We start from the raw sequence: 27,424 nt of genomic DNA on the forward strand, positions 1-27,424 counted from the left end.
TAGGAAGTGTGGACGAGAACATGACTCTGGTTGGCACCAAGGTTAAGATCTCTTATGGGTAAAGCAACACACCTCTGCAGAGTGTAAAGAACCGTGACCTGTCACTCCTCGTTCCCAGGATATGGAACCGTGCAACGCTGCCGGAAGGAGCTCCATGAAGTTCTAGTAAACCGGTGAAGGCCGACGGACATAGTTCTTCGAATAAAAGCAACCTCTTGAAGAAATGGTTATGAAAACCTGCATTGGTATTAGACTTTCTGGTCTAATGCCGTAGCTAGTGCATTAAACACCTCTTTCCTATAATGAACTTGTTGAGTACGCTCGTACTCATCCCACTCTTAAATCCCCTGCTTAGATATGGAGGCACCGAAGGAGGATCTATAGTGCAACACGAAGACCGAGGAGTCAACAACTAATTCAAGGGACAGGAACCTGTCAGAAGAGACAGATACCACATCCAACAAGAAGACAACCTAGATTAGCAATAGAAGGAACTAGCTTCCTAAACTTAGCTCCTATTTAGCTAGAATCTATTCATAGCCTCTATAGTTAGTAAATACTCTATAAATAGAGTTCGTGATAAGACTAGACTACGAGTCGTTCTTCTGGAGTTGATTTGCAGTTTTACCTCATTGTAAAGTAGGAGGCTATGATGATCTTATGTAACGAAGTCAATGTTGTAATTCTATAGACATGCCTTGGACCCGATATGTTTCGTTGTACCACTCTGAGCGATGTAATACTAGTGGAACGGTGTTTCATTGGTGTTATATCAGACTTGCATACTACACCATGCAGTGGTATGCCGGGTCACCACACGAAGGCTCAATTAAGACGATAAATTGATCCTTATTTGCAAGAAATTTAAAAATCTCAATTGCAATAGGTTTAATTAATCTCAACATGTGCGCACATGAAAATATATTACACCACACATATGTTATGGAATACATGGTACTCTACATAAATCATCACATTTGCATTAACACGATTGAGTACTAAACAATATAGTACTTGAAAAATGGTCTACATGTGAACTGCTTTGTAGTTCCAGTAATGCATAGACTTTAATGCAAATTTGATGAAGAGATAAGGTCCATTGACCTTGTCTCGTATAGATACGAATCGGAGGATTCGTTTGGGCCAGAATCACCAGAGTTGGCCGCAACGAAGGGCGCTGCCTGCATGGGAGCTCACCGTCGGCCATCCCTGCGACGCTGACGCCACGCTGGTCGGCGGCAACCTTCCGCTGCCCCGCGGTCCGAGCTTCCGCACCGACGAGGACTGCGTGGCTTAAGCGAGGCAGCAGGTCCCCAAGCCGCTGCGACGTGACTTTGACACCGTTGTCATCCTGCGGTGCCATTGGAAGATTTGGAAGGAAAGAAGCCCAAGAATTTTGAGGGTCGCGCAACAGCATCATGCCGAGGAGGTTTTGGATTGGCACTCAGGGACGACATGGCTATGCCGGAGATCTGCTGGGCCTGATCGCTGCCACTGAGTAGTTGTACTGCAGTCTTCTTCCTTGTTGCCTATGGCTGTGTCGTGTTTCTCTCTTGATGCTGTAGACTCTGTAGTTTCAGTGGCTGTTTGCTGCTCTTTCATGCAGTCCAGCGCCTATACCGGTTGCCTGAATATTCGCTGCATTGCTCTGCCTCGGAGCTGACAGCAGCTGGCTGTAACACACTTCTTTCTTCTTAATAAAGATCGGCCTGAGGCCTTTCGAGAATTTACAGGAACTTAAACAAGTCAGGAACAAATTTGCAATTTGTAGAAGAGATAGGATTTTTCCATCTTCTTCTTGCCAGTTGCATCCCCTGACTGGGATTCAGTAACCGTCGCTGGCGTCGGGAGAGGCTCTCCGTGCTGCCGGTCTGTAGGGGCCCGACGCCACGGGGAGGCCGTGGTCGACCTCGCCGCTCGCCTGAGGCCTACACCGGAGCGCGTCCCGTCGCTGCTTCGGGCCTCTACGACGTCGTGGCGATGTTGAGTTCCGTTCTTGCCGCCGATCCGCGCATGTCTTGACAACGCTAGCGCTGGATCACATGGTATGAGACTCGTCGTCGCCGACTGTTCTTGTGCTCTAATTGAAAGATCAAAATGTATCGGTTAGTTCACCAGATTCAACAAGAAAGTAGTGACATTATTCATCAGGGCATTAAAAATTGAACCGGTGCATGCAACTGCATGCAAATCGATTGATGGAGATCCTCCAAATCTTGCTTGCAGTGCAGCCCAACGATTCGTGGGTGCATGTGGCTTGTTCGGAGAGCGAAGTGCATATCTTCAACTGTGATTAGAAAGACATTAGAGAGATGTGCAATGATTAGTTCATCAATCTCAACCAATCTGTATTGAAATAACAATCTGATGCACTGTATGCCAATTGATCTATTATGTCAATTGATTCTTTCTTCCTGGGCGTGGATGAGATGCATGTCCAGACATTGCTCCTGATTGATTTTCTCTTCCGATTTGGTAATTAATCCATCCACTTCTTCCTATGCATGATCGTGAAAGAAAATAATCAATTCTTAAGATCATTGACTGAGGGATGAGACAAAAACGAAATCGCCCATGTCCTGATTGGTTTCTATTCCAAAGATTGAATGCGTTGATCAGTTAAGAACGATTAGCATGTGTGCATGCTATCGATCGTTGATATGGAGAGAGTTTCCACGGCATCGATGAGTTTCCGATCCTTGTTTCACTTTCCATCTTGGCTAAACTCAGTAGTTTGAGCGTGCTGATAACGTGTTAGAGTATAGAGAGAAGAGACACAAAGGAATGGAGCAAATGATTCAACTGTTCTGTTCCATTGATGATTCACAACTTATATACAAGGGGAAGAGACGCGAATATGGGTCACGTCTATTCGAAGAGGTGTGAGAAAGGGTTGTGTCTGTTGACAAACCAATCAACATAGAGAATTACATGAGGGAGGATTACCCCTTTAATTAACCTATTAATTAAATCCTAACATCCCTCTCCTCCTTCGGGCGTTGCCTTGCCGCCTCCATGGCAGCGTCCCACTGGCGGGGTAAGGCTGCTCATAGTGGGGAGTAACATAAGATGGTGTCATGCATAAGTTACTAGTCCATGTTACTACCTTCATAGTGAAAAGTAACTTAGAGATGGTATCATGCAAAGTCTCATTTATTAGTTTGTAGACTTATTTTATCTTGGGGAGTGTGATGTTATGGTAACATAGCTAGTTACCACCTCCTCTCTTTCTTCATTTATTGCTATACCATGTCACCAAAACACCTTAAAATGTGTGATGTTACTACCTAAGTTACTCCCACTATGAACAGTCTAAGGACCATGTTTCCATTTCAGAGGGAAAGTAAGGGCCACGTAAAGGCCCAGGATTGACCAGTGGTGACTAGTGGCCCAGAACTCGGTTCGGAATGAAGTCCACCACCGCCTCACAAGCGCATTCCCCAAACTACCCCTTAGAGTAGATCGTACGGTGGCAGAGCACTGACTCCCTCGCTAAAAAACCAAACGGGCAGCCACGATCTGCCCCGCGTTCCCCGAGCCATCGCCCCACGCAGCCAATAAATCCACCGCAGGGTTTTTTCTGCTTCTGCTCCTGATCGCGAGACGAGATCTAACTATCTAAGGTGAGCCGCCATTTTGTTATGCTCGGTCTTATCGCTGTAGTTCATCCGTGTTGTGCCTTACTAGTCCGTGCGATGGTGTTGTGCCTTACTAGTCCGTGCGATAATGGGATCCGCAATTCTAGTCGAGCCCGAGGCGTTTTCGGTTTCATCTGGTTGCGTGAGGTGTCCGTTTTGGTTAGATCGGAAGCGCTGTAGTGCTCCTAGTGGTACAACATTAGAGCAGCGGTTCAGTGAAATGATCTGCGCGCCGAATTTCTACAGAATTTTCTCCCCTATCCATTTTAACGTCTGTGTAATGCTAATGCCGTTCTATTCAAGATTGGTCAGTTATCTCTGATAGTAGAGCGTAAATTATGATTTAGGCGTTCTAATAGAAATGAGTTGTATATATGTGGCTTTAGATCTATTGTTTCTGCATGAACATACGATTGGCCTTTAAGACCATGTCTTCTAATTTAAGATATTTTTGTTCTGTTAGGTATCAACCTCTGTTATGTTATAGTATACTGCTACTGGTTCATGTAATTTACAAGAGTACTCGAACTTGATGGTCTTTTTTTTAGAGCAACTTGATGGTCTTTTGGTAGTGCCTTTGTTGGAAATAGGGCTTTTCTAAATAGATTATTTCTGTTGCTTGATTGTATTTGCTCTTCTTTGTAACAATCATGGGTATTTTTTGTCTGACGCTTACATCTTTTGTGTCATCTCTAATCTGAATTATACTCTTTTACAATATAAACCATGGGTATCTCCGTGAAATAAACATTACGATGTTTTACCTAGTTGTCATGCAGAATGCAATATAAACTGAAGTATTACCTGGCTTGCCTTATATTGCCAGCCCTTGTATTTCAATCTATGCTTTTTTTTTTTAACTTAACAGTGTTTTACTTAGTTTTTTCTTGCATGATTATTTACCTCTGACCTCCGTGGTTTACTTATGAAAACTTAAGAGCTACCAAATCTTGTTAGCACTATCAAACATTTATCTTAGGGTGGTTCAATAATTTCAGATGCTTTTTATTAGTTATAGTCCTGGTACAAACTCTAACTTCGTGTCACTCCTTGTAAAACCGAGATTTATATTTGCAGCTTGTTATTCAAAAGCAATCAAGATGGTGAAGTTCACAGCAGACATGCTCAGGGGGATTATGGACAAGCAGAATAATATAAGGAACATGTCTGTTATTGCTCATGTGGACCATGGTATGTGCTGGGAAAACTGCTTGGGTTGTATAGATATTTGTGTTTCTATTATGTTCTTTTGGCAAGCTTTTAGCTTGTTCCTCTTGTATATTGTTTGCACAAACAATTGCCCAGCTTAGATTGATGTACCCCTCTGATCCAAATTAATTTACTCCAATTTATCTAGAAACGAATGTATCTAGTGAATAAATACATCTAAGTACATCCATATCTAGACAAAGTGGAGTCAAATAATTTGGATCGGAGGGAGACATATTTTGCCGCACAATTTATTTGTTTACATTCCTGCTGTCAGAATGTGTTTTCATCTATGATTGCGTAAATAGTATTCATATATTATATCTGTATTTATGCTTCATAGCTTCACAGTGCCTCACATACCCACTCTAGATTGGGTTAATATATATCTATTTACATTTATGTTGTCCAATTGTATTTTGATCCTGACAATTTTAGTCCAACTATTTGAAAATACTGCATTTAACATGATAGGCACAATGAGAACTGGGTGCTAACTCAGTGGCAAGGCTAGCGAGTGCACAACCAGTTCACCCGGGTTCGAATCCTCACCTAGCGGTAATTTCGTTGGGAGGGGCGGACTTTAAACCGGGTTATCATTCTAGCTCTATCCGCGGGGAGAGTCTCATCCTACCTAACAACGTATAATCAAGGGAGGGATCATTCCCCCGCTACTCAACGTTTTTAACATGATAGGCACAATACTGTAAAGTTCAATGCATACTCTGTTTGTTCATCATTTCACTTTTAAGGGTTTTAAATAGCGCGCAATTTTGCCGCGCAATAGCGGATTTGGACCCTCCACGTTAGATGAAAATGGTCGCTATAGTGCTAAACACGAAATAACACGCTAAATCATGCTAAATCGGCTAAAACACATAACACGTAGTGGTGCTAAAACGTTTGGCTGCAAAAAACAAAGATCCAAAACTGCAGGCCAACCCATTGGCCCAAAAGTCCAATTTCCCCATCAAAGCTAAATACCTAAAGCACATATACGTATGAAAAAACCTAGTCTAAATCCCAGTTCAGCAGTTCCCCATGGAAGCGACCGCGGCGGCTGCCTCTTCCAGCGTGACGTCGGCGTCCGCTGCTTCCTCCCACAGGGTGCCGTTGGCTACTTCCTCCGGCTTTTAAATCATAATGTTAGTATGTCTTAAAAAATATTGTCTTTAATTTGGTCTTGGGAATCTACTTTGAACAATCTGGTTATGCAATTAGTCTGCTGACAAGATTTTAGTTGCCTAAGTCCTTAACATTTGCATGTCTTTTTACAAAACGCTATTTTATATTTAGCGCGCTATAGCGCAGTATAACGTGCATAGCGTTTGGAGAAGGTCTTCGCTAAATAAAATAGCGCGCTATTTAAAACCTTGCTTTTAACGATCTAGTCATCTAGAATTTTAATTCTATTTTCGTTTTGTCCTGAAGTAAATGGATCTGATTATCTTATATGTATTTGTTGTATTTTGCATTATGTATTGGTGTTCCAACACTCTTTTGTTTGTATTTTGCAATTTAATCTCAGTAGGTCATGTGTGCAGATCAAGCCTCTTTTGTTTGTATTTTGATCTTGTTATTAATCATTGAAATTCCAACATATGTGACGATTGTGCTCTAACATTGTGTAATTTTAATTCTCTTTTTTTTTTGGATATTGAGACCTTGCACTGTAATTTGCATGTTATTGACTCCTTTTTTCTTGACCGGGAATTATGCACATCAAGTTGCTGGTGACGTTCGCAAGACTGGTACTCCTGCATATGAAGCGGAGCGTGCTATTACAATAAAATCCACTGGTATCACTCTTTTCTATGAGACGACTGATGAATCACTCGGGGCAAGAGAGATGGGAAAGAGTACTTGATGAATCACTCGGGACATGTTGATTTCCCTTCGAAAGTCTACTTTGGTCGTGGTTGGCTGATGAATTCTAATATGATAGATGTTGCTTATGCATTGTCTGGTCTTTATTTATCAATGACTCATTATTGTAGCCACCTTGAGTGAATCCAATAATTATAATCTACAATTTTTAAAACTCTGTGATTAAAGTATGTGTGCATGGATTCAGCTTTTTTTTTTTTTTGCCCATAAGAGCTAGAAATTAGAAGGAATGTCATGACTAGTCTAGAAATAAAAAGGAGTGGACACATCGGTCTTCTCGGTTCCTCTCAGGGACGTCATTATACGAACTTGTCTGCTCGTTCGAAGAGAGTATTGAACATGCATCGATACCTTTTGGCACATTTGGGATGCTCGCAACTCCTTCGAGAGGAAGGAGGTATAGTACATCCGTGTGCTATTCCCAGTAATATTAATGCTTTATATGGGAATGATGATGACTCATCTCATGAAGCTCGACGTAAGGTATTCTACAGGTTAATTGTGCTGAGCGATCATCGCGGAGCAATTTAAGTCAGCATGTCACTCGGTTTTGACAGGAAAGAGCGAATTTTTTTTAAATAATACACTTTTTAATATTAATTCCAGAAATAATAATCGTTTTTGGCAAATTTCAGAAATAATACACCGTCGGGGTCCGCTAACCCGAAATTACAAAATCGGTGTCGGCGAACCCGAATCTGCAGAATCGGGGCAGTGGAACCCGATTTGTAGACTAGCTCTGCTGCGGTGGAAAAATAAAATAGAACTCGGGGTAGTGGAACCCGATTTCAAGTAATCGGGGTAGGTGAACCCGATTTTAGCTAATCGGGCCAGGTGAACCCGATTCCAACAAATCGGGATTGTTCAACCCAACAACCAATTTTTCCCGCCTTTTTGCGTTCACACAGTTTCCCGCCGGCCCTTGCCGCCACCCTTGCCGCCACTCCTTCCCGGCACCCTTCCCGCCAATCGTTGGCGCCACCATCTCCCGCCAATTTTATCCCGCCAGTTTTTCCCGCCACCATCTCCCGCCCTGGTGTCGAATTTGAGCCTATAAAAGCAGGCAGCGCTACTCTGAATTGCACAAGTTCTTGTATCTCTATCTTTGTGTTGTTTTCTCACTGTTAGCCATCATGAGTGTGCCGTGCTCTGACCCGGAGTTTAGGCCGGTGAAGGCGAAGGCTGCAAGTTTACCCCCGGGTGTGACTGCGGAGCGTTGTTGGTGCGGCCGTGTTGCTAAGGTTAAGCAGGTGGAGGATTTCTCCGACAAGTTCGGCATGAAATTTTTCATGTGTGCAAGCTATGAGCATGATCCACCCCGTAGGTCAGCTTCGTCGTCCACCAGGCCGCCGGTATGTTTCGACATAATTTTATGTTGGCTTAATTTTGTATGTGAATTTGATTTAATGTTACTGTTTGTGTTGTAGTCTCCCCCGCCCCTATGCAAATGGTTTCACTGGATAGACACGGAGCAGCCGGATTGGACACGCGAGGAGGTTGAGGAGAAACATCGTCGTGCGTGGGCAACGTTCTTTGAGGAGGAGCGTTGGGAAAAGGTTCGTGCTAATGAGAAAGCCGAGCGAGAGAGGCAGATACAGAAACTAAGGGCGGAACAAGCTCGTAATCGAGAGGTGAATCAGAAGAGGATGGATGATGAGGCTGCACGTAGGTTTGCAGAGGAAGAGGTGCGCATGGAGGCTCGTGCAGCGGAGAGGAAGAAACTAAGGGAAAGAGCTGCTGAAGCGCAAGCGGCGGAAGAACGTGGCGACAAGTCTGGAAAATGGCCACGATGGACGCAGGGAAAGTAGTGTGATGTGTCGTATTGGCTATGTATCTTAATTTCAGTTGTATCTTAAATTTCGTTGTAGTGTCGTTGTATCTTAAATTCCGTTGTAGTGATAAACCCTATTTTTATTTGAGCTGCAATGTATCTTCATTTCAGTTTTAGTATTATTGTTTCCCGCCTAATTTTTCCCGCCTTTTACCCCCGCCGTAATCTCCCGCCAATTGTTCCCGCTCAATTTTTTCCCGCCTTTTACTCCCGCCCTAATCTCCCGCCAATTTTTCCCGCTCACCTTTTCCCGCCGAAAGTCACCCCTTCTAGCCTATAAAAACCCCCCGGTGTTTCCTTCGTTTCGGTGTATTCTCTCGGCAAGATGGATCCCCCATATAAGAATCCCCCCATCTTTTCACCGAATCCATGGCCAAACCTCTTCTAGACGAGGCCCGCAAAGTGATGAGGGAGAGTAAGGTAGACACATTTGAGGAGTTCATCAGTAGCGACGCCTTGCTCCGTAAGGTGGGTAGGGAGTTTGAGAAATATTCTTATGGGTGGCCATTGAAGAAGATGCCTGCTCGCAGCCCACGGGAGATAAGGTGTGAGCTTATCAGGTTGAATGAGAAGTGGAAGTCACTAACTTGGAAGAATGAACGAGATAGGGAAAGAGATTACAACTTTCCATGGCTGTGGACGGTTGAGAGTGAGGACGACGACGATATCTTTGAGGCTAGCAGCAAGGCGAAGAAAGCTGCATCGTCGAAGGGCAAGAGTGCCAAGTCCTCGAAGGGGAAGAGTGCTGCACCACCGGTCATCGACTCGGACGACGACTTCGAGCCTAGCACGAAGGCGAAGAATGCTGCATCGTCGAAGGGCAAGAGTGCCAAGTCCTCAAAGGGCAAGAGTGCTGCACCGCCGGTCGTCGACTCGGACGACGACTTCGAGCCTAGCACCAAGGCCACGAAAGCTGCAGCATCGAAGGGCAAGGGAAAGGGTGTGCTGCGTTCTTAGTGTTCTAGTTATCAGTAGTCTCATGGATCTTGCAGTATGTTGTAGCGTTGTTGTACCATTTAATTTGTTAGAAGAGAGGTATGTTGTAGTGGTAAGTTGTATCTTAATTATCAGTTCATGTTGAATTTGAAATGTTTGTTGAATTTGAAATGTTTGTTGAATTTGAAATGTTTGTTGAACACAAATAATAGTCATACATGGCGCATACAAATAGTAGTCATACATGGTGCATACAAATAGTAGTCATACATGGTGCATACAAATAGTACTCATACATGGTGCATACAAATAGTACTCATCTCACTGACCACGGCCCCTCCCTCCACCTCGCCTCGGTGGCGGTCGAGCCTGAAAAGGTGACGGCGAGTACATACGAACAGGTGGCTGGCGATGTCGGGGAGGAAGCATGTACCTGCTGCTCGTGCGGCTGCATCTTGCGTGGGATCTGGAGGTGGAGTTTGCTGTTGACTTGAAATCAAGTCTTGATAGCTCTGCTGTGTTTCGTCCTTATCGTGAGCATTGGACCAGAAGGATCGTGATCCGGACCCCGTCGACATATGTCCCTCACCTTTGATTAGATAAAAAACCGTTAGTCGATCATGAGGAAATTCACACATGGTGCACAATTAATATGGATAGTGATGAATTGCGTACCCTCTGGCTCATCCATACGGGGACGCCACCCGAAGTTAGGCATGGGAAATTGCTGGTCCATGCCGAAACCGGCACGCTGCCAATACTCGTAAGTAGGCTCCTGCTGCTGCTGGTTTTGCCACCCAGAACCTCCTGCCTGGTTAGGAGATGGTGGCCTCGGGCTTGGCGGTACCTCCATACGTGGGCGCGGGGCGTGCCGCGGCTGATGCACCTGCAAAGAGGGACGAGGTGGCCGCTGTGCTGCTCGGTACTCGGCAACATCCGAAGATCGCGTGCATGTGATAGTCGCGTAGATACGACGTAGTTTGTCCTGGAGACGCTGTGCAAAGGAGGCGTGGTGCTCATACCAGTCCAAGAAGTGGGCCGGAGGAGAGCGAGCGTGCATGCGGGCGGCGTCATCTTGCAGCTCCGCCGTCAACACGGCCTACAATTGTGAGCTCAAATTAGTTATGTGTTGGCCAAATGTAGAAAAAATATATTTGACTTACTGCGTGATGCCGAGTGCCTGAAGTGGAGTGACGAGGGTAGGTGTCCCACTGTGTCGAGGGATCCCTCTGAACTGGGTCACACGCCTGGCTCAGCCGAAGTCGTGTCCTAGGCATGTATGCCCGCAAGTAGTGCTCAAATTCCTGAAGATCAAATGCCTCCATGGTGGCCCATGAAACTGCCGGCGCATTGGCCCAACCGGTGATGTATGGAGCGAGGAGTTGCAACCATCCGGCGGCGAGTCTTATTCGCTCCTTTTCATGTTGTACCCGAAAAATGAAGACGAACATGTCTTAGGATAAAATTATGATTGTCCAACATGATGTAATAACTTTGCATAAATTTAAATTGAACTCACGCGTGGACGCGTGGTGGTAGAAGAACTGTGGGAGGTGGTGGCTCGATCAGGCGGCGCTGTCCAAACTGTCTCATGACCCTCTGCTGCGACATCTCCTCCACGAAGATATCGAAGATGATCTTCGCCTTCGTCATCCAGTAGGCCCAATCTCTGGTACACATGTTCGATATACCGCCTGGGTATGCCTCGTCGCGGTGGTCCTCACTGTATGGCTCCCAGGTGACATCGCTCTCTAGTAGTAGGTCAAACTGCTCTCGTGAATGCTTTGGGTAGCAATTCCTTAGCTGATTATGCCCAAAATGTCTCGCATAACATAACACAACTAAGTTAGTGTTACATCTTATATAAAAATATAAAGAAGGAGTAAATATTGCGAATACCTTCCGCGATGTCCATAGAGAACCAAACGTCGGCATGTCGATGCGCTCTGCGTCGTACAACTCGTCTGGCGGCCAAGATCCATCTCTAATCTCAGGACGGCCGATGGGAAACCTCGCCCATGACCAGAGCTGCAACAGGAGTGGACAACCAACGATGCCAGAACCATGCGAGGTTAGGCGGCAACCCTTACACATACCTCGGTACGTAGCGGCTAAGACCGCGAGAACCCCGACTCCTCCGAATGATGTGCTGCGCCTGGTGGCCTGCGCTATCTCCTGAGCTATAGGGATGTACCGCGCACTGATCGTATTCCCGTGATTGTCCGTGAACATCGTCTTCCCGAGTAGCCACATGAGGTACGCCTCCAAGCTGCGAGTAATCTGAACCGCAGTCATCGGTACATCTGGGAATCCGAACTGCTCGATCTGTCAAGGTATATTTCAATGTTAGAACTTACATATTATGAGGTAAATAAGTTGTGATAAAAAAGACGGACCTGGAACTCGTGTAGCCATGCCTAGCGAGGCCCGTGAGCCTCAAAAGTCATAGGCCCAACGTCTGCACGAACACCCTGGAAACGTGCATCCATGCTGTGCATCCAGCCCACGGTTTCCTCCAATGGGCCTATGGGCTCACCTGCCAACGAAGGCCCAGCAACATAGACACGTCCTGTAGAGTAGGCGCCATCTCACCCCAACGAAAGTGGAACGTGTGGGTCTCGGGCCTCCATCGATCCACTAAGCGGGTGATCAAAAGCAGCATCGTAGTTCAGGCGCGAAATGTGATCTCGGGCCTCCACTAATCGAGCGAAAGGTAGTAGTCCTGCCCACTTCAACCTGCAAAACAAATAATACACAAGCTAAAGCAGGTCCAATGTAGTTCTTATAAATTTGAGACAAAACAATTGAACAAGTACCTGTCTTCCCATTGAGGGTGTATCATCCAGTTCTTCTTTGGAGTACGGGTGCAGGTGGCTCCATGCTCTGCGGGTCAGCCTCCAAGTGCGATGCACGATGTTTTACGATCAATAAGTGGATCGAGCAACGATCGAGCCGCCATATCTGCATAAAGATATCACAAATTGCTGCATAGTTCATAAATATTACAAATTATAACATAGTTCACAAATATTACAAATTATAGCATAGTTCATAAATATTACAAATTGCTGCATAGTTCATAAATATTACAAATTATAACATAGTTCACACATATTACAAATTATAGCATAGTTCATAAATATTACAAATTGTAGCATAGTTCATAAATATTACAAATTAAAGCATAGTTCATAAATATTACAAATTAAAGCATACTTCATAAGTATTACAAATATTACTATCTCCCTCTATTTCTTCCCCTCCCACGCCTTCCTCTCGTTGCCTCGCCCACGGTTAGCCGCCGCTGCTGTGTGCTGCTGGGTAGAAAGTGGGACATAGGGAGTCCCTGTGTCCAAATTGGTTGCACGAGAAAACATTGCCTAGTTGGACCACCCAGCTTCGCTTCATCCATATCATTTCTAATGCGCCTTGTCTCCCGTCGACCTCCGTTCGTCCGCAATGATCTTGGGTCGGGGATGTACCGTCTTTCATTTGGTATCACCGTAGTAAAATTTCCCACAACTACGTATCCGACCATCTCGCCGGTCCGGGTGTGCGGCACGGCCTCTTTCGCGTAATATGGAGAGACGAAAGAGATTGAGTCCAACCCTAGTTGTGCGGTAGCTGCCAGCACATGGGAGCATGGAAGGTGAAGCAACCTCGGTTTGTTGCATGTGCACTCACACGATGGCCATTCTTCATTTCCAATTCGACCTCATGTGTTCTCACCGCATTCACACAACCAAACTTGTCGGTTGGTAAGCGCACCTCAAACCTCCTTTCCACGATTACCGATGGCCAGAACAGTGTGTGACATACCCTTCTTCATCTTGACATCCATATATTCCATAATGGCCTTACAGTAAGGAGTGTTTGGATTTTCAAGCATATGGTTCAAAGCCAACTCCCGTCTCTCTTTGAAATAATTCATAGTGCCATATAAAATACCCTCCACAAGGGCTGTCAGCGGCAATGCCCTATTTCCCCTAAGCACGAAGTTGTATGACTCAGCTAGGTTGGTAGTCATCACACCATACCTAGCTCCATGTGTGTCATGCAGCAAAGACCACCTTTCTAATGGCTCGTGCTCTATCCACTCTGCAAATTTTTTAATCCGTCGTCCAGGCCTCCTTCTAGTATTGGGTGGGTCAAATCCAGGCAGGTCACATAGCCCAATAGGATCTGGCTCGGGGCCTACTGGAACCTGTGTACCCTGTGCCACAGCTGCTGCATGAGCTGCTACTAATGCAGCTCGGGCGGCTAACCTGTGCCGCACATGGTCCTTAGTGAACTCATCCAGCTTGCCGCGGAGAAAAGTGTACTTGCATTCTTGATTCCGCTTGCACAACTTCTTGAACGAGATTCATAAGACCCTTGCTCCTAAAGCTGCGAGAAGAAATTGGCCCCCGGGTGGCGCATGCACCACCTACTCTGCATATCATGCCATGGCGTCTCTTCATCGGGTCCGGCTTCTACCGAGTCTTGATAGCCGCAAGTATACCTGCATGCACTGTCATGTAGCACACACACATTTTCGCGATCTTTCACTATCGATTTTTTTAACTGCACGAAGAACCATAACCAGCTAGCGGTGTTCTCGCTCTCAACAAATGCAAATGCGAGAGGCACACATCGATTGTTGCCATCCACTCCAATTGTCTGTCGGAATCTGTCCCTTGTACCTCCCGGTTAGAAAAGTTCCATCTACACACATCACCGGACGACGAGTGCATGAAAGCGTCGATGCATATGCTGAATGCGAAAAACACCCTGTGCGGGACCACGACATTAGGGAACTACTGGTATCACAAAGTCTTGTATGTCCACATGGGTGCCCGGATTCCGGTCCTTCAATGTCTGCAGGAGACGGACGACACCGTCATAAGCATCATAGAAGGTCCCGAATCTGTTCTCCAGTGCCGTCTGTTTAGCCCTCCATGCCTTGCCATATTCAATTACATACTTATATTGAAGGTGAACTCTTCTCTGGATTGCTTTAACCCCCATTGCTGTATTCTCTACAATCTCCTTGTAGAACAGGCGAGCAATAAGAGTGGATGTAAGGTTTCGGTGATCCTTCAACATACTCTTAAGGACACATGTGTGCGGCACGAAATCGCTCACACCCATGTTGTGTCATACTTCGGACAGTACCCATGCACCCTTGATGGACATCTAGCATCGCTGCAGACCACTGTCAAGAATTTCTGACTTGAAACGGTGGTTCTGAATACCCTTTGCGTGTTCATTGCCCACCGAGTGATTGCTTCCTGCGAGATGTCTCTTGTCGGCATATCTAGCACCAACCGAGATGGTGTTCATGCCGTACTCCCGGGCGAGAATCGTGCCGATCATCGACTATCATTGCCTCCGACAAATCATGGTTCCAAGAAGAGGATCGGATCCGCCTCTTCGTTATCATCTGAAGTATCGGATCCACCGGATTCATCTGACTCAACCTCATTGTCCACTCCATCCTCGTCTTCCTCGTCCATCATGTTCTGCATCTGTTCTTCTTCTTCGTCCACACTTTCAAGCTCAACAGTATCGTCATGACCACCTGCTGCATGGCTACTCTGCCCGGATTGGAAACTGCTGCCGCCGAGCATCGGAACTTTGACTGCTCTGGCACTGGATGGAACGCACCCTCGCCTTCTTGGAAATTCACCACCTTCGCCTCGGGAAGCATTAAGGCGATGGGGTGAGTTCCCCTGCGCTCGCACGCTTCCAACCGGTGCACCCACCGAGAGGTCCGCTCAATCGGCTTCAACCGCCGGAAAATGCGGGTACTTGGAGCTGCTCCACAAAGCATGCACACCAACAGTGTATGCTTCGGGATTAAGCCCGAAATTCACGGTCAACCACTCCTTCAACTGACTAACTCGCCATGTTTTTGGGTTTGTCAAATGCAAATCCTCACACTGAAACTCGCTCAGATCAGCTCCCATCGAAGTTGTTCGGACCGTGCCATGACCGAAGTAAACAACGAATTTTACTCTATCTGACATATCTGCTCACCTATACAAATTACATACTCGTCAAAAAAATCTAGCACCTACAATCTAAAATAAATAAAAATCTAGCACCTGCAGTCCTAAATAAATACTATCTACCGGTACATATTACACTAACTAATGTGCGAAGCTAACGAACGCAACATGCATTATGATTACACCATCTAATACCAGGAATTAGGGTTTACCCTTGAAGCGTGCCAAACACCTCTGTCAGCAGCTCAGCTTCTCCACCCCGCAGCAGCTCCACCACCACGCAGCAGCACCACCACCACCAGCTCCACCACCACCACCACCTCCACCACCACCAACACCACCTCCACCAAAACGCCTCAAAAACTAACCCATATATAGATCAGCTGATTCTACAGCATTTGGTGGTCAAACTACAACAAATGGCTCGGATAAATCGCTCGGAAATGAGAGAAAACGCTGCTGGTCCGAGAGCAAACGAGAGAGAGGCTGAGATGAGCTGAGAGAGCAGCGAGGAGGAAGAAGAGAGGTGCGTCGGCCGGCGGGAGCGCGCGTCGGCCGAATTAAAACGCCATCGTTTCGGGCGCGGCCAGCCCGACCTCGGGGTCGGGGCGCCGAATCTTGCGCTCGGGGATGGCGCACCCCGACACCGGCTGCTCCTGCGCAGGAGACAGACCGACAACGGCCCGGCGTGGCCGACAGCATCGCTTCGGGCGCACTGACCCCGACTTTGGCCATCCCTACCAGATTCCCTCCACTTCGGGTTCGCCGACCCCGATTTTGTAATTTCGGGTTAGCGGACCCCGACGGTGTATTATTTCTGAAATTTGCCAAAAACGACTATTATTTCTGGAATTAATATTAAAAAGTGTATTATTTAAAAAAAATGGGTTTGGATGTCTCATCGTCGCCTCTGACCGCTTCTCTGTGGTGAAATGAATCGAGCCCAGCGAGAGGGATCGCTCTACATGTGAATCGGCGATTCAAGACATCAAAACTTTAGCCATGTTGTTTAATTATATTTCGTTTCAGCATGTGCATTAAGGGCATAATGTTGGTGCGCATGTTTTAGCTAGTTCTTCTTGTATGTGGGTGCGGCGTGGTGTGCCCCCGGAGATGATCCGGAAAACAATTTGTATAAACTCTATGTCTCTTTGTATAAACAGTTTTCTTGTACTCTCGCTGAAACGGCCTAACGCCGGACCCGGAACAAATCCACCACGCACTCTCGCTGAAACGGCCTGAGTACCGTATTTCAGAAATGGGCCGACGAGCACATTTGACCGATGGACCCTTGCGTTGCGTGCCTGGGAACCTGGAGGAGTAAGGGCCAAGTTTCCATTTCGGAGGAAGAGTAAGGGCCACGCAAAAGCCCACGACCGACCCGCGGTGACGAGTGGCCCAGAACTCGGCTGGGAGCGAGTCCACCGCCTCACAGCGCATTCCCCGAACTACCCATTCCTCGCAGCCGATCGGACGGCGGCAGAGCGCCGACTCGCTCGCTACGAAACCAAACGGACGGCCACGATCTGCCCCGTCTTCCCGAGCCAGCCAATAAATCCACCGCCGCCCCCGCCAGGAAACGCCTGGGGTTTCTCCTGTTGCTGCTCTCGGCGCCGCGGCGGCGCTCACCGTCTCATTTTTCCTCCCGGATCCTGATCGCGAGGCCAAATCCAAGGTGAGCCGCCATCTCCCATCGATCTTATCGCTGTAGTTTCGTCCGTGCGATGGTTTTGTGGCTTGCTAGTTAGCGGATCCGCAATTCTAGTCGAGCCCGAGGCGTTTTTGGGTTCATCTCGTCGCGCGAGCGAGGTGTTGTTTTCGGTTAGATCGGAAGGGCTGTAGTGCTCCTAGTGGTTCGGTATTAGAGCAGCGGCCCCAGCCGGTAGAATGATCTCCGTGCCGAATTTCGATTTGGTTTTGGTGGACGTGTTTTTGCGTCACGTCTCGTCGATTGATTTTTCTCCCTGATGATCCATATCACGTTTTTGTAGACGTGCGTTTGGATACTAGTGCCGTTCTACTGAAACGATCTGGGTGCTGTTTATAGATCCGATTTTGTTTCTGGTATGGAGGAATGGATCAGTCATCTTTGATGGTAGATCATAAATTATTGATATAGACGTTCTGATAGAAATGGGTTGTATATCTGTGACTGTAGATCTTGTTTCTGCATGAACATACGATTCGTGTTTAAGACAATGTGTTTTTCTAAATAGATTTGTCTTCTCTAGTTCTGTTAGATGTCAACCTCTTTTGCTTTAGAGTATTCTGCTACCAGGTTCGTGTGATTCACAAGAGTAATAGAACTTCCATGTCTTTTGGTAGCATCTTTGTGGTAAACAAATTGGGCTGTTCCTAATATATATTTTTTTTCTTCTGTTTCTTGAATGTGTTCGTCTCACAACCATGGGTATTTTCGTATGTTCTCTGTGTCATCTCTAATCTTGCAATATAAATAATGATATTCCATACTGCTGTCTACTTATTGTCTTATTCTAAGGAATAAATAATGGTATTCCATATTGCTGTCTACTTATTGTCTTATTCTAAGGAGTACAATGTTTTGCTTTGTTGTCATGCGGAATGCAATATAAACTCAAGTATTACCTTGGTTGCATTATATTGTGTGCCCTTGTACATGCTTTGAATTTGTGCTCCCCTTTCTTTCTTTGACCAATTTCACAGAATTTTCTGTAGTTTTTGTTTTTGTTTGCATGCCCCTTTACCTATTTAGTGTTTAGTACAAATACTTAAGAGCTACCTAATAGTCTGATTAGGACTGTCAAGCATTTGTTCCTCTACCTCTTTAGTTCGGTATAAACACATAAGAGCTACCTAATAATCTGATTAGGACTGTCAAGCATTTCTTCCTTTACCTCTTTATAATTTGTCATAATTACATAAGAGCTACCTAATAATATGATTAGGACTGTCAAGCATTTATTCCTTTACCTCTTTATAGTTTGTTATAAACACATACGAGATACCTAATAATATGACTGTCAAGCATTCCTTCCTTAGGGTGGGTCAATAATTTCAGGTGCTTTTTATTAGTTATATAGTCCTGGTAGGCACTCTAACTTCGTTATATTTGCAGCTTGATACTCAAAAGTAGTCAAGATGGTGAAGTTCACAGTGGAAGGGCTCCGCGGTATTATGGATAAGCAGGCTAATATCCGGAACATGTCTGTTATTGCTCATGTCGACCATGGTATGTGCTTTGAAATTTACCACTTGGGTTGCATAAATATTGAAGTTTTTATTCATTTGTTTTCTCTGGCTTGATGCTTTTAGCTTGTTCGTAATTGTCTCTTGTTTTTACGAACAGTTGCCCACCTTAGATTGGTGTAATATTATGTCGCACAACATTGCTTGTTAACATTGATCTTATATTATCTCTCTATATCGATGATTTATGGCTTGTTCATACTTTGGCTTGTTTTGTTACAACTTACAACACATCTCCATTCTAGATTTGTGTAATATTTTTATTTTGCATTTATGTTGTCTGATTTAATGTTGATCCTGAAAATTTCAAGTCTATAATTTTGAAAATACTGCATTTAATATGATTGGCACTGTATTGTAAAATTCAATGGATAATAATTTTAAGGATATGATAATCATGTAGGATTTTAATTCTATTTTCAGGTTTCCTTAAGTAAATGGATATTATTATTTCAACATGTATATTTGTAGCTTGTTCATACTTTGCCTCTTTTGTTACAACACATCTCCATTCTAGATTGGTTTAATGTTTTCATTTTGCATTTATGTTGTCTGATCTAGTTTTGATCCTGAATTTTAGTCTATGACTTTCCGAAAATAATGTGTTTAATATGATTGGCACAGTACTGTAAAATGTAATGGATAATCATTTTAAGGGTCTAATCACTTAGGATTTTAATTCTACTTTCATGTTTTCCTTAGTTATGGATCTGATTATTTCATTATGTATTTTTTGTATTTTGCATTAGTATATAGGTGTTATACAATTAAACTGCGGTAGATCCTGTGTGCTCATCAAGTCACTTTTGTTGGTCTTTAATTTGATCTTATTAATCCCTGAAATTTCAGCATTTGTGGGCTGTCCATTTGTCCTATGACCGCTGCTCTAACATTGTCTAATTTAATTCTTTGCTTCTTGTTGGATATTTAGCACTGTAAATTACATCCTCTTTTTCTAGGAGTTCAATTATTTAGGAATGGATGTATTACAAGTTATTGAGTCATATTTTACCGTGTTAATGGCTTTAACTCGCTGCAGGCAAGTCTACACTTACTGATTCCCTAGTGGCAGCTGCTGGGATTATTGCACAGGAAGTTGCTGGTGATGTTCGCATGACTGATACACGTGCAGATGAAGCAGAGCGTGGCATCACAATCAAATCCACCGGTATCTCTCTTTTCTATGAGATGACCGATGAATCACTCAGGTCTTATAAGGGCGAGAGAGATGGGAATGAGTACCTGATAAACCTTATTGATTCACCTGGGCACGTTGATTTCTCTTCGGAAGTCACAGCTGCTCTTCGGATTACTGATGGTGCTTTGGTGGTGGTTGACTGTATTGAGGGTGTTTGTGTGCAAACTGAAACTGTGCTTCGCCAAGCCCTTGGTGAGAGGATTAGGCCTGTCCTTACTGTGAATAAAATGGACAGATGTTTCCTAGAGCTTCAAGTAGAAGGTGAGGAAGCCTACCAGACTTTCTCCCGAGTCATTGAGAATGCCAATGTCATTATGGCAACATATGAAGATGCAAAACTTGGCGATGTGCAAGTCTACCCAGAGAAGGGAACTGTTGCCTTCTCTGCTGGCTTACATGGCTGGGCATTTACTCTCACGAACTTTGCAAAGATGTATGCCTCCAAGTTTGGAGTTGATGAATCTAAAATGATGGAGAGGCTTTGGGGCGAGAACTTCTTTGACCCAACCACAAAAAAATGGACCAACAAGAACACTGGCTCGCCTACTTGTAGGAGAGGTTTTGTTCAGTTTTGCTATGATCCAATCAAGCAAATCATCAATACTTGCATGACTGACCAGAAGGATAAATTGTGGCCTATGTTACAGAAGCTTGGTGTTACCATGAAGTCTGATGAGAAGGAGCTAATGGGCAAGCCTTTAATGAAGCGTGTAATGCAAACTTGGCTGCCAGCGAGCACTGCTCTGCTTGAGATGATGATATTCCACCTTCCTTCTCCTTCGCAAGCACAGAAGTATCGTGTGGAGAACTTGTATGAGGGCCCCCTTGATGATGTCTACGCAACTGCGATAAGAAACTGTGACCCACAAGGTCCTCTTATGCTCTATGTTTCGAAGATGATACCAGCATCTGACAAGGGCAGATTCTTTGCGTTTGGCCGTGTCTTCTCTGGGAGAATTGCAACTGGCATGAAGGTCCGGATCATGGGCCCCAACTATGTTCCTGGCGAGAAGAAGGATCTGTATGTGAAGAGTGTCCAGCGTACAGTTATATGGATGGGAAAAAAGCAAGAGTCTGTTGAGGATGTTCCTTGTGGTAACACTGTTGCTATGGTTGGCTTAGATCAGTTCATCACAAAGAATGCTACCCTGACAAACGAGAAGGAGGTTGATGCGTGCCCCATCAGAGCCATGAAATTTTCTGTATCCCCTGTTGTACGTGTTGCTGTTCAGTGCAAGGTTGCCTCGGATCTTCCCAAGCTTGTGGAAGGTTTGAAGCGTCTGGCAAAATCTGATCCTATGGTCCTGTGTTCGATGGAAGAGTCTGGTGAGCATATTATTGCTGGAGCTGGAGAGCTGCACCTTGAAATTTGTTTGAAGGATCTGCAGGACGATTTCATGGGTGGTGCTGAAATTACTGTCTCCCCTCCTGTTGTCTCTTTCCGCGAGACTGTTCTTGAGAAATCTTGCCGTACTGTGATGAGCAAGTCCCCGAACAAGCACAACCGTCTTTATATGGAAGCTCGCCCGTTGGAGGAAGGACTGCCTGAGGCCATTGATGATGACCGCATTGGCCCACGTGATGATCCCAAGGTGCGCTCGAAGATCCTGTCTGAGGAGTTTGGTTGGGACAAGGATCTTGCCAAGAAGATTTGGTGTTTTGGACCTGAAACCACTGGCCCAAATATGGTTGTTGATATGTGCAAGGGAGTGCAGTATCTGAATGAAATAAAGGACTCTGTTGTGGCTGGCTTCCAGTGGGCGTCGAAGGAAGGCCCATTGGCGGATGAAAATATGCGTGGGATTTGCTTTGAGGTCTGTGATGTTGTTCTCCACACAGATGCTATCCACAGGGGAGGTGGTCAGGTCATCCCAACGGCTAGGAGGGTCATTTATGCTTCTATGCTTACAGCTAAGCCAAGGTTACTAGAGCCTGTATACCTAGTGGAAATCCAGGCACCTGAGAATGCACTTGGTGGTATCTATGGTGTGCTTAACCAGAAGAGAGGGCACGTGTTTGAGGAGATTCAGAGGCCTGGTACCCCACTGTACAACATCAAGGCTTACCTCCCTGTTATCGAGTCCTTCGGTTTCTCCAGCACACTTAGGGCTGCAACTTCTGGTCAGGCCTTTCCGCAGTGTGTGTTTGATCACTGGGAATTGATGTCTGCTGATCCTTTGGAGGCAGGTTCACAGGCGGCTCAGCTGGTCATGGATATCCGCAAGAGGAAGGGACTGAAGGAACAGATGACCCCTCTCTCCGATTTCGAGGACAAGCTCTAAATGTTTGCTCTCATGTTAGTTGCCCTGTTTGTTATCTTTGGTCTAGTGTCAAGATTAGTATTCTATCTCTGTGTTCCAGTACATTGAGTTGTGATGTGTTCGTTTTACTTCTGTGTGGCAGCGTGCTACCAGCCTATTTTGGTGCCTGTCAGATTTAGCAAACAATTTGCCTTAAATGATATGTTTGGTCGAGCACTTGCATGTTTCCAGCTATCGCCTTGCACCTCCTTATAGCAATTTATGTTTATCTTCAATAATTCTGCCCAATTTTCCTGTTTCGTGACTCCATTGTGCTTTCTGGTGACCATATTTGTCCTTGTTAATTTCTGTTTCATTATAGCTTCAGATTAACTGGAACTTCCTATTTGTGCTTTTAATACTGTATTAGAATTGATCATCTGACAATGGATTTTCTGCTTGAAACGGGGATTGTTTACTCATACGTGTATTAGGCATATCCACTGACAGGCTGACAGATATCTGAGAATTGTGGTGGAAGGAAGTTTTAAGCTGCATTAATCATGTTTTCTTGCTATCAATTTAAACTAGTGTCAATTTCATATCTCAGTATGGTCGAATATTATCATAAAAACTTTACATGTGCATCTCCCTCGTGATGTTTGCCCAGGAAGCATACCTTCGACTAATCTTTTATTTCCTTGTGTTTATTGCCATGTTGCTTATGATTATTGTTCGAACAAATAAAACTGGTGCTGAAAAAATCTAGCAACTTGATTTTAAACAACAAAACTTAAACTGAATTTTTTTTTTGAGAATCTCAGCACTTTATTGATCAAAGCAAATCGTTACAAATAGTTCCCCGGATGCATTCCGGGATCGAATTCCTAACAATGGAAGAAACAAACTGCTCCGCGGAGCGGGCTAAAGTATGTGCTGCAACATTAAACTCACGGAAAAAATGAGTAAAAGAAACATCTGCAAAACTAGACGCCAGGATTTTGATGTCCTGTACGACCACACCAACCAGACTCAGGTCCTTTACTGAAGAATTCAAACGCTGAATCACCGAGAGACAGTCCGAGGCCACCATCAATTTGTCAAAGCCCTCCTCGCCAGCTAGGGAGATCGCGCGGCGGATTGCCATCGCTTCAGCCATTTCCGGTGTTGTAACCTCCTTCAGAAGGTCGCTGCAGGACAACAAGCAATCACCCTTGTGGTTTCGGATTACAACACCAACTCCCATCTGACGAGAAGCATGAAAGAGAGCAGCATCAACAGTCACATAGACCGTACCTTCCGGCGGCGGAGACCATCTAGAAGCAGAGGGTCTGGTCTCACGTCTATTTGAAGGGTTCGGTTTAAATAAGTGCTCTTCAATCATCTCGACATACGCCTTGCATTGCTCGGCAACAGTTTGCGGTGGCTTCAGAGGTTCACCATTGCGAGCACCATTCCGAGCCAGCCAAATGTGCCAAATAGTTACAGTAAGCACCGTACACTCCTTCTCTGTTGATCCGGCCAGGAAGTCAAAAGCCCATGATTTAGGGCTCGTAAAAAGCTTCCGACGTAGGTGAAGGCCAACAACCTTTTTCATCTCACGCCAGACCTCTCTAGCATACGGACAGAAAAGAAATGTGTGTGCAGCAGTCTCCTCTTGGGCACAGAAAACACACTGGAAAGAAGAAGATGCACTGGAGGAGTTGGGATTGGCTGTCGTCGCCCAAAGAGCTAGGTGGTATGGGCTTTCGAGATTTGGTTTTGTTTAACCAAGCCATGCTCGGCCGCCAGGGCTGGCGTATACTTACTGAGCCAACCTCGCTCTGTGCACGTGTGCTGAAGGGCCGTTACTTTCCACAGTGCGAGTTCTGGGACGCCCCGCAACCTCGTTCCTCTTCGTACACATGGCGCAGCATATGCTTTGGTATGCAGCTGGTGAAACAAGGAGTTAAGTGGAATGTTGGTGATGGGAGGAAGATTAAGGTGTTGACTGATAGTTGGATCCCTAAGGTGATACCCTGTACGCTTCGAACACTGACGCCGATTCCTGTCGGCACAACTGTGGATTTCCTTCTCTCTGAGGACCACAGGGCATGGGACGCCGAGGTCGTGCGCTCCGTTTTTGAGGTGGATATAGCGAACAAGGTTCTTGAAATCCCAATCAGTCGGTGGGGTGGAGAGGATTTGAGTTGTGATGTGTTCGTACTTTTTTTATGGTAGCTTCCAACTGATACTCTTTCAGTATCCGTCAGATTTAGCAAACATTTTTTTTCCTTAATGATATGTTTGGTTGAGTACTTACATGTTTCGAGCTACTTTGCATTTCCTTACAGCAATTTCTGTTTATTTATTATTGCGCCCAGTTTTGTTTTCTGACTTGGGTTGTGCTTTCGGGTAATCCTAGATCTGGTTAATCTCTTAGTGGTATCAGGTCTGTGATTATCTCATAACTGGCTGTTTTTTTTCACTATTTCTTCCAATTGCTGTTTTTTCATTATCATGACCAGTCGTGCTTTTAATAGTCGAATTGATCATCCGACCATGGTTTGGTCATGTACTGTTTCTTCAGCCCTGCAACTTCGGTGTTTTTGCAGGCTTATTAGCCCCTTGTGCTCTTCCATTTTTAGTCGGCGCTGGTGATTTGTTGCTCATTTATTTGTTTATTAAGACTATAGCAGCACGCCCAATTAACTGACGCCTACTTAAAACGGTGATTGTTTACTCATATGTTTGGCATTTCCATCCTCCACTGATGGCCCTCTGAAAATTGTGGTGGAAGTTGTAGGCAGCATGAATCATGTGTTGTCGATATCTATTTCACCAAGTGTCAATTTCATATATCCCAAATATATGATCAAACATTATCATAAACTTTACACGTTGTGGGTCTGATCCCCTTTAGTTGGTGGCTTGGTGCAACGGATCAAGTCCTCGGAGATTGATCGTAGCCAGGTTCTGGTTGTGGTTCAAGACATAATTGTGATGTTGTGGCACACTCTAGCTCGCTCTATGTAGTAGTTTATTCATGTCATATTTAGAAACACTATGGTTTGTCATGATCAATAAAATGCTATATTCTCCAAAAATAGAACTTAACACGTTCATCTTCCGCACGTGATATTTGCCCAGGAAGCATTCCTTGGGCTAATATTTTCCAAAAGGGGCTGTTTGTTGTTTTACTTATGTTTACTGCCAAGTCTGCCATGTTGCTTATGATTATTGCCCGTACAGACAAAACTGCTGCTGAAGAAAGCACACAAGTGGACTTAAACGACAATAAGGACCGATTAAGCACAGGTTTGTACACGCCGCCATTATGACCCGATCGATCTGACTAGATCCCCAACGCCTCGGCAGCTAAGTCAAACATACGCGATCGTCGTCACTAAGCACGTTATTATGCCTGATTTCCCGACTCATCATGTCAATTTGAAGTTTTGAACGAGTAAATCTACTTCACAGTATGGGACCGTGTCAGCTTCTGACCATGACTTATGTAACCACAGCGTATTATATAACGCTCCGAGCGCCAAAAGTCCTGAACTCTGATGACTCGTTCGCGCCGGGACGTCAGATTGAATAATTGGCTTGCTCCGTCAGATGGTTGGATAATTTGCTTTGGTCCGTCAGATACACGCCTCTTCTCCGTAACTTGGGACAAGAGAACACCTCACCAAACACCTACTCTACACCTCAACACCACACTCACCAGGCATCTTCCATGAAATGTTAATTACACATTCTCACGTGACGGCAGCAGCTATCGCGAACGAGTGCATAAAAGGAGATCAAGGTAGGATTAGCATTCAGCAAACCCAAGTTCTTTTCTGTTAGTACCAAACTTGCACCAACCCAGCTAACCCAAAACCGAGGAGACCAAGGAACGGGAAGAGTGCGCACCAAGGCGATGGAAACCGAGGCCTTCCCGATAGGGTTCACCAAGGGCATACGGTCCTACTGGCGCCGGAGCAAGTACCAGCGCGTGGACGGCGGCGGCGGCGGCACGGCGGGCCGAGGCACGCGCCATCTGGTGCGCCTCGGGGACGGCAGCAGCGGCGACGGCGACGGCAAGAAGTGGGGCGTGCGTCTCGGCGGCATGTTCCGGGTGCGCGTCAAGGCGCCGGCCGTGGCCGCCGCAGCGGTACCAAAGCGCGTGCTCGGGGGCATACGGGACGCGTACGTTGACGCCATGGTCGGCGCGGCGAAGAAGCACTCGGCGGCGTCGCTCAGCCTGCCCAGCGGGCCGGTGCCGGAGGCGCTGTGGCAGAAGCGGGTGCCCGTGCGCCGGTCGCTGAGCCAGGCGCAGACGCGGCAGAAGGCGGATGAGCTGGGGCAGAGGCTCGTCCTCGAGATGTACAAGTCCGTGCGCGCGTCCAGGGACCTCTCGGGCATGCTCCAAGCATCGGCGGCGCGATAGCGTCCATGCATCGGCAAATTCGAAATAATAAATCTAGTTATGTATGTGTGTTAGTACATAATATAAGGGCAGGATGATCAGTTGATATCCGTAACATGTTCATAACCATGGGGCTTGCTCTGCTGTAAATTCTCTACAATTCCAAGAGTGTGTGAGAAGACATACCTAGCATGTATGTGTGTTACATACGGCCAGGATGATTAGTGTAAAAGACTGCAATTGTGCATGCCTCGATGATTGCATTGATAAATAGTTATATAAGGATTACAACTTGTGCTACTATAAGAAAGTTATAGGTCGTCGGGTTCCTAAACCGACGATATAAATTGATCTAAACCTCTAGGTTATCTACTTATCTAACACGCCCGTGCAGCCTAAACGAGGGGACAAGCCAGTCGTGATTTGCGATGACTGGACCGAAACTCAATGAACAATGGCGTCGACAATCTTTTGGTGAATACATGTGCAAACTGTGAGCTAGATGGAACATGTAGTACACTTAGAGATCCAAGTGCAACCTTCTCCCAAACGAAATGAATGTCAAGATTAATCTGTTCAATGCGACGATGTTGTACTAGGTACAAGGCATGTCGATGGCGGAAATATTATGACAATACACAATGGTGGCCATGTCAAGTGGGAAACGGAGCTCAACCAAGAGATGCCGAAGCCAACATGTTTGGGCGATACTTCAGTTCTGCACTGCCGCAAGAAACTGTTGGCTGACGATGAGACGGCCAAGAAATCAAATTGTCACTAAAAAAACACATAAGTGAATACCAACGTTGAACGGCGAACATCCGGGCATCCAACCCAGTTGGCATCCGAATAGGCAACACATTTATGTGAA

At 45.6% G+C, this 27,424-nt stretch overlaps 2 protein-coding genes and 1 long non-coding RNA gene across 3 annotated transcripts; all 3 read left to right on the forward strand.

Moving 5' to 3' along the window:
• The first annotated feature begins 4,705 nt into the window (after positions 1–4,705).
• On the forward strand, positions 4,706–6,901 carry LOC124659354. The gene is made up of 2 exons (XR_006989550.1): positions 4,706–4,829; positions 6,575–6,901. It is a non-coding gene; the product is annotated as an uncharacterized LOC124659354 (long non-coding RNA).
• A 10,177-nt stretch (positions 6,902–17,078) lies between these two features.
• LOC124666694 (elongation factor 2-like) lies at positions 17,079–22,391 on the forward strand. Its single transcript, XM_047204026.1, has 3 exons — positions 17,079–17,166; positions 18,589–18,702; positions 19,759–22,391. Exons 2-3 carry the CDS (start codon positions 18,612–18,614, stop codon positions 22,197–22,199), a joined length of 2,532 nt encoding a protein of 843 aa, XP_047059982.1. The 5' UTR covers positions 17,079–17,166; positions 18,589–18,611; the 3' UTR covers positions 22,200–22,391.
• Positions 22,392–26,064: 3,673 nt separating this feature from the next.
• On the forward strand, positions 26,065–26,574 carry LOC124666449. Its single transcript, XM_047203786.1, has one exon. It carries the CDS (start codon positions 26,065–26,067, stop codon positions 26,572–26,574), a length of 510 nt encoding a protein of 169 aa, XP_047059742.1.
• The last annotated feature ends 850 nt before the right edge of the window (positions 26,575–27,424 follow it).

Source organism: Lolium rigidum, chromosome 6, assembly GCF_022539505.1.
Source record: "Lolium rigidum isolate FL_2022 chromosome 6, APGP_CSIRO_Lrig_0.1, whole genome shotgun sequence".
In the NCBI taxonomy this organism is placed as follows: domain Eukaryota; kingdom Viridiplantae; phylum Streptophyta; class Magnoliopsida; order Poales; family Poaceae; genus Lolium; species Lolium rigidum.

Excerpts from the sequence above, each read along its gene's own strand:
- LOC124666694 (XM_047204026.1), top strand. The coding sequence starts at position 18,612 with ATGGTGAAGTTCACAGTGGAAGGGCTCCGCGGTATTATGGATAAGCAG. Across the intron at positions 18,703-19,758 it reads TATTGCTCATGTCGACCATG|GCAAGTCTACACTTACTGAT; the intron begins GTATGTGCTTTG and ends AACTCGCTGCAG.
- LOC124666449 (XM_047203786.1), top strand. The coding sequence starts at position 26,065 with ATGGAAACCGAGGCCTTCCCGATAGGGTTCACCAAGGGCATACGGTCC.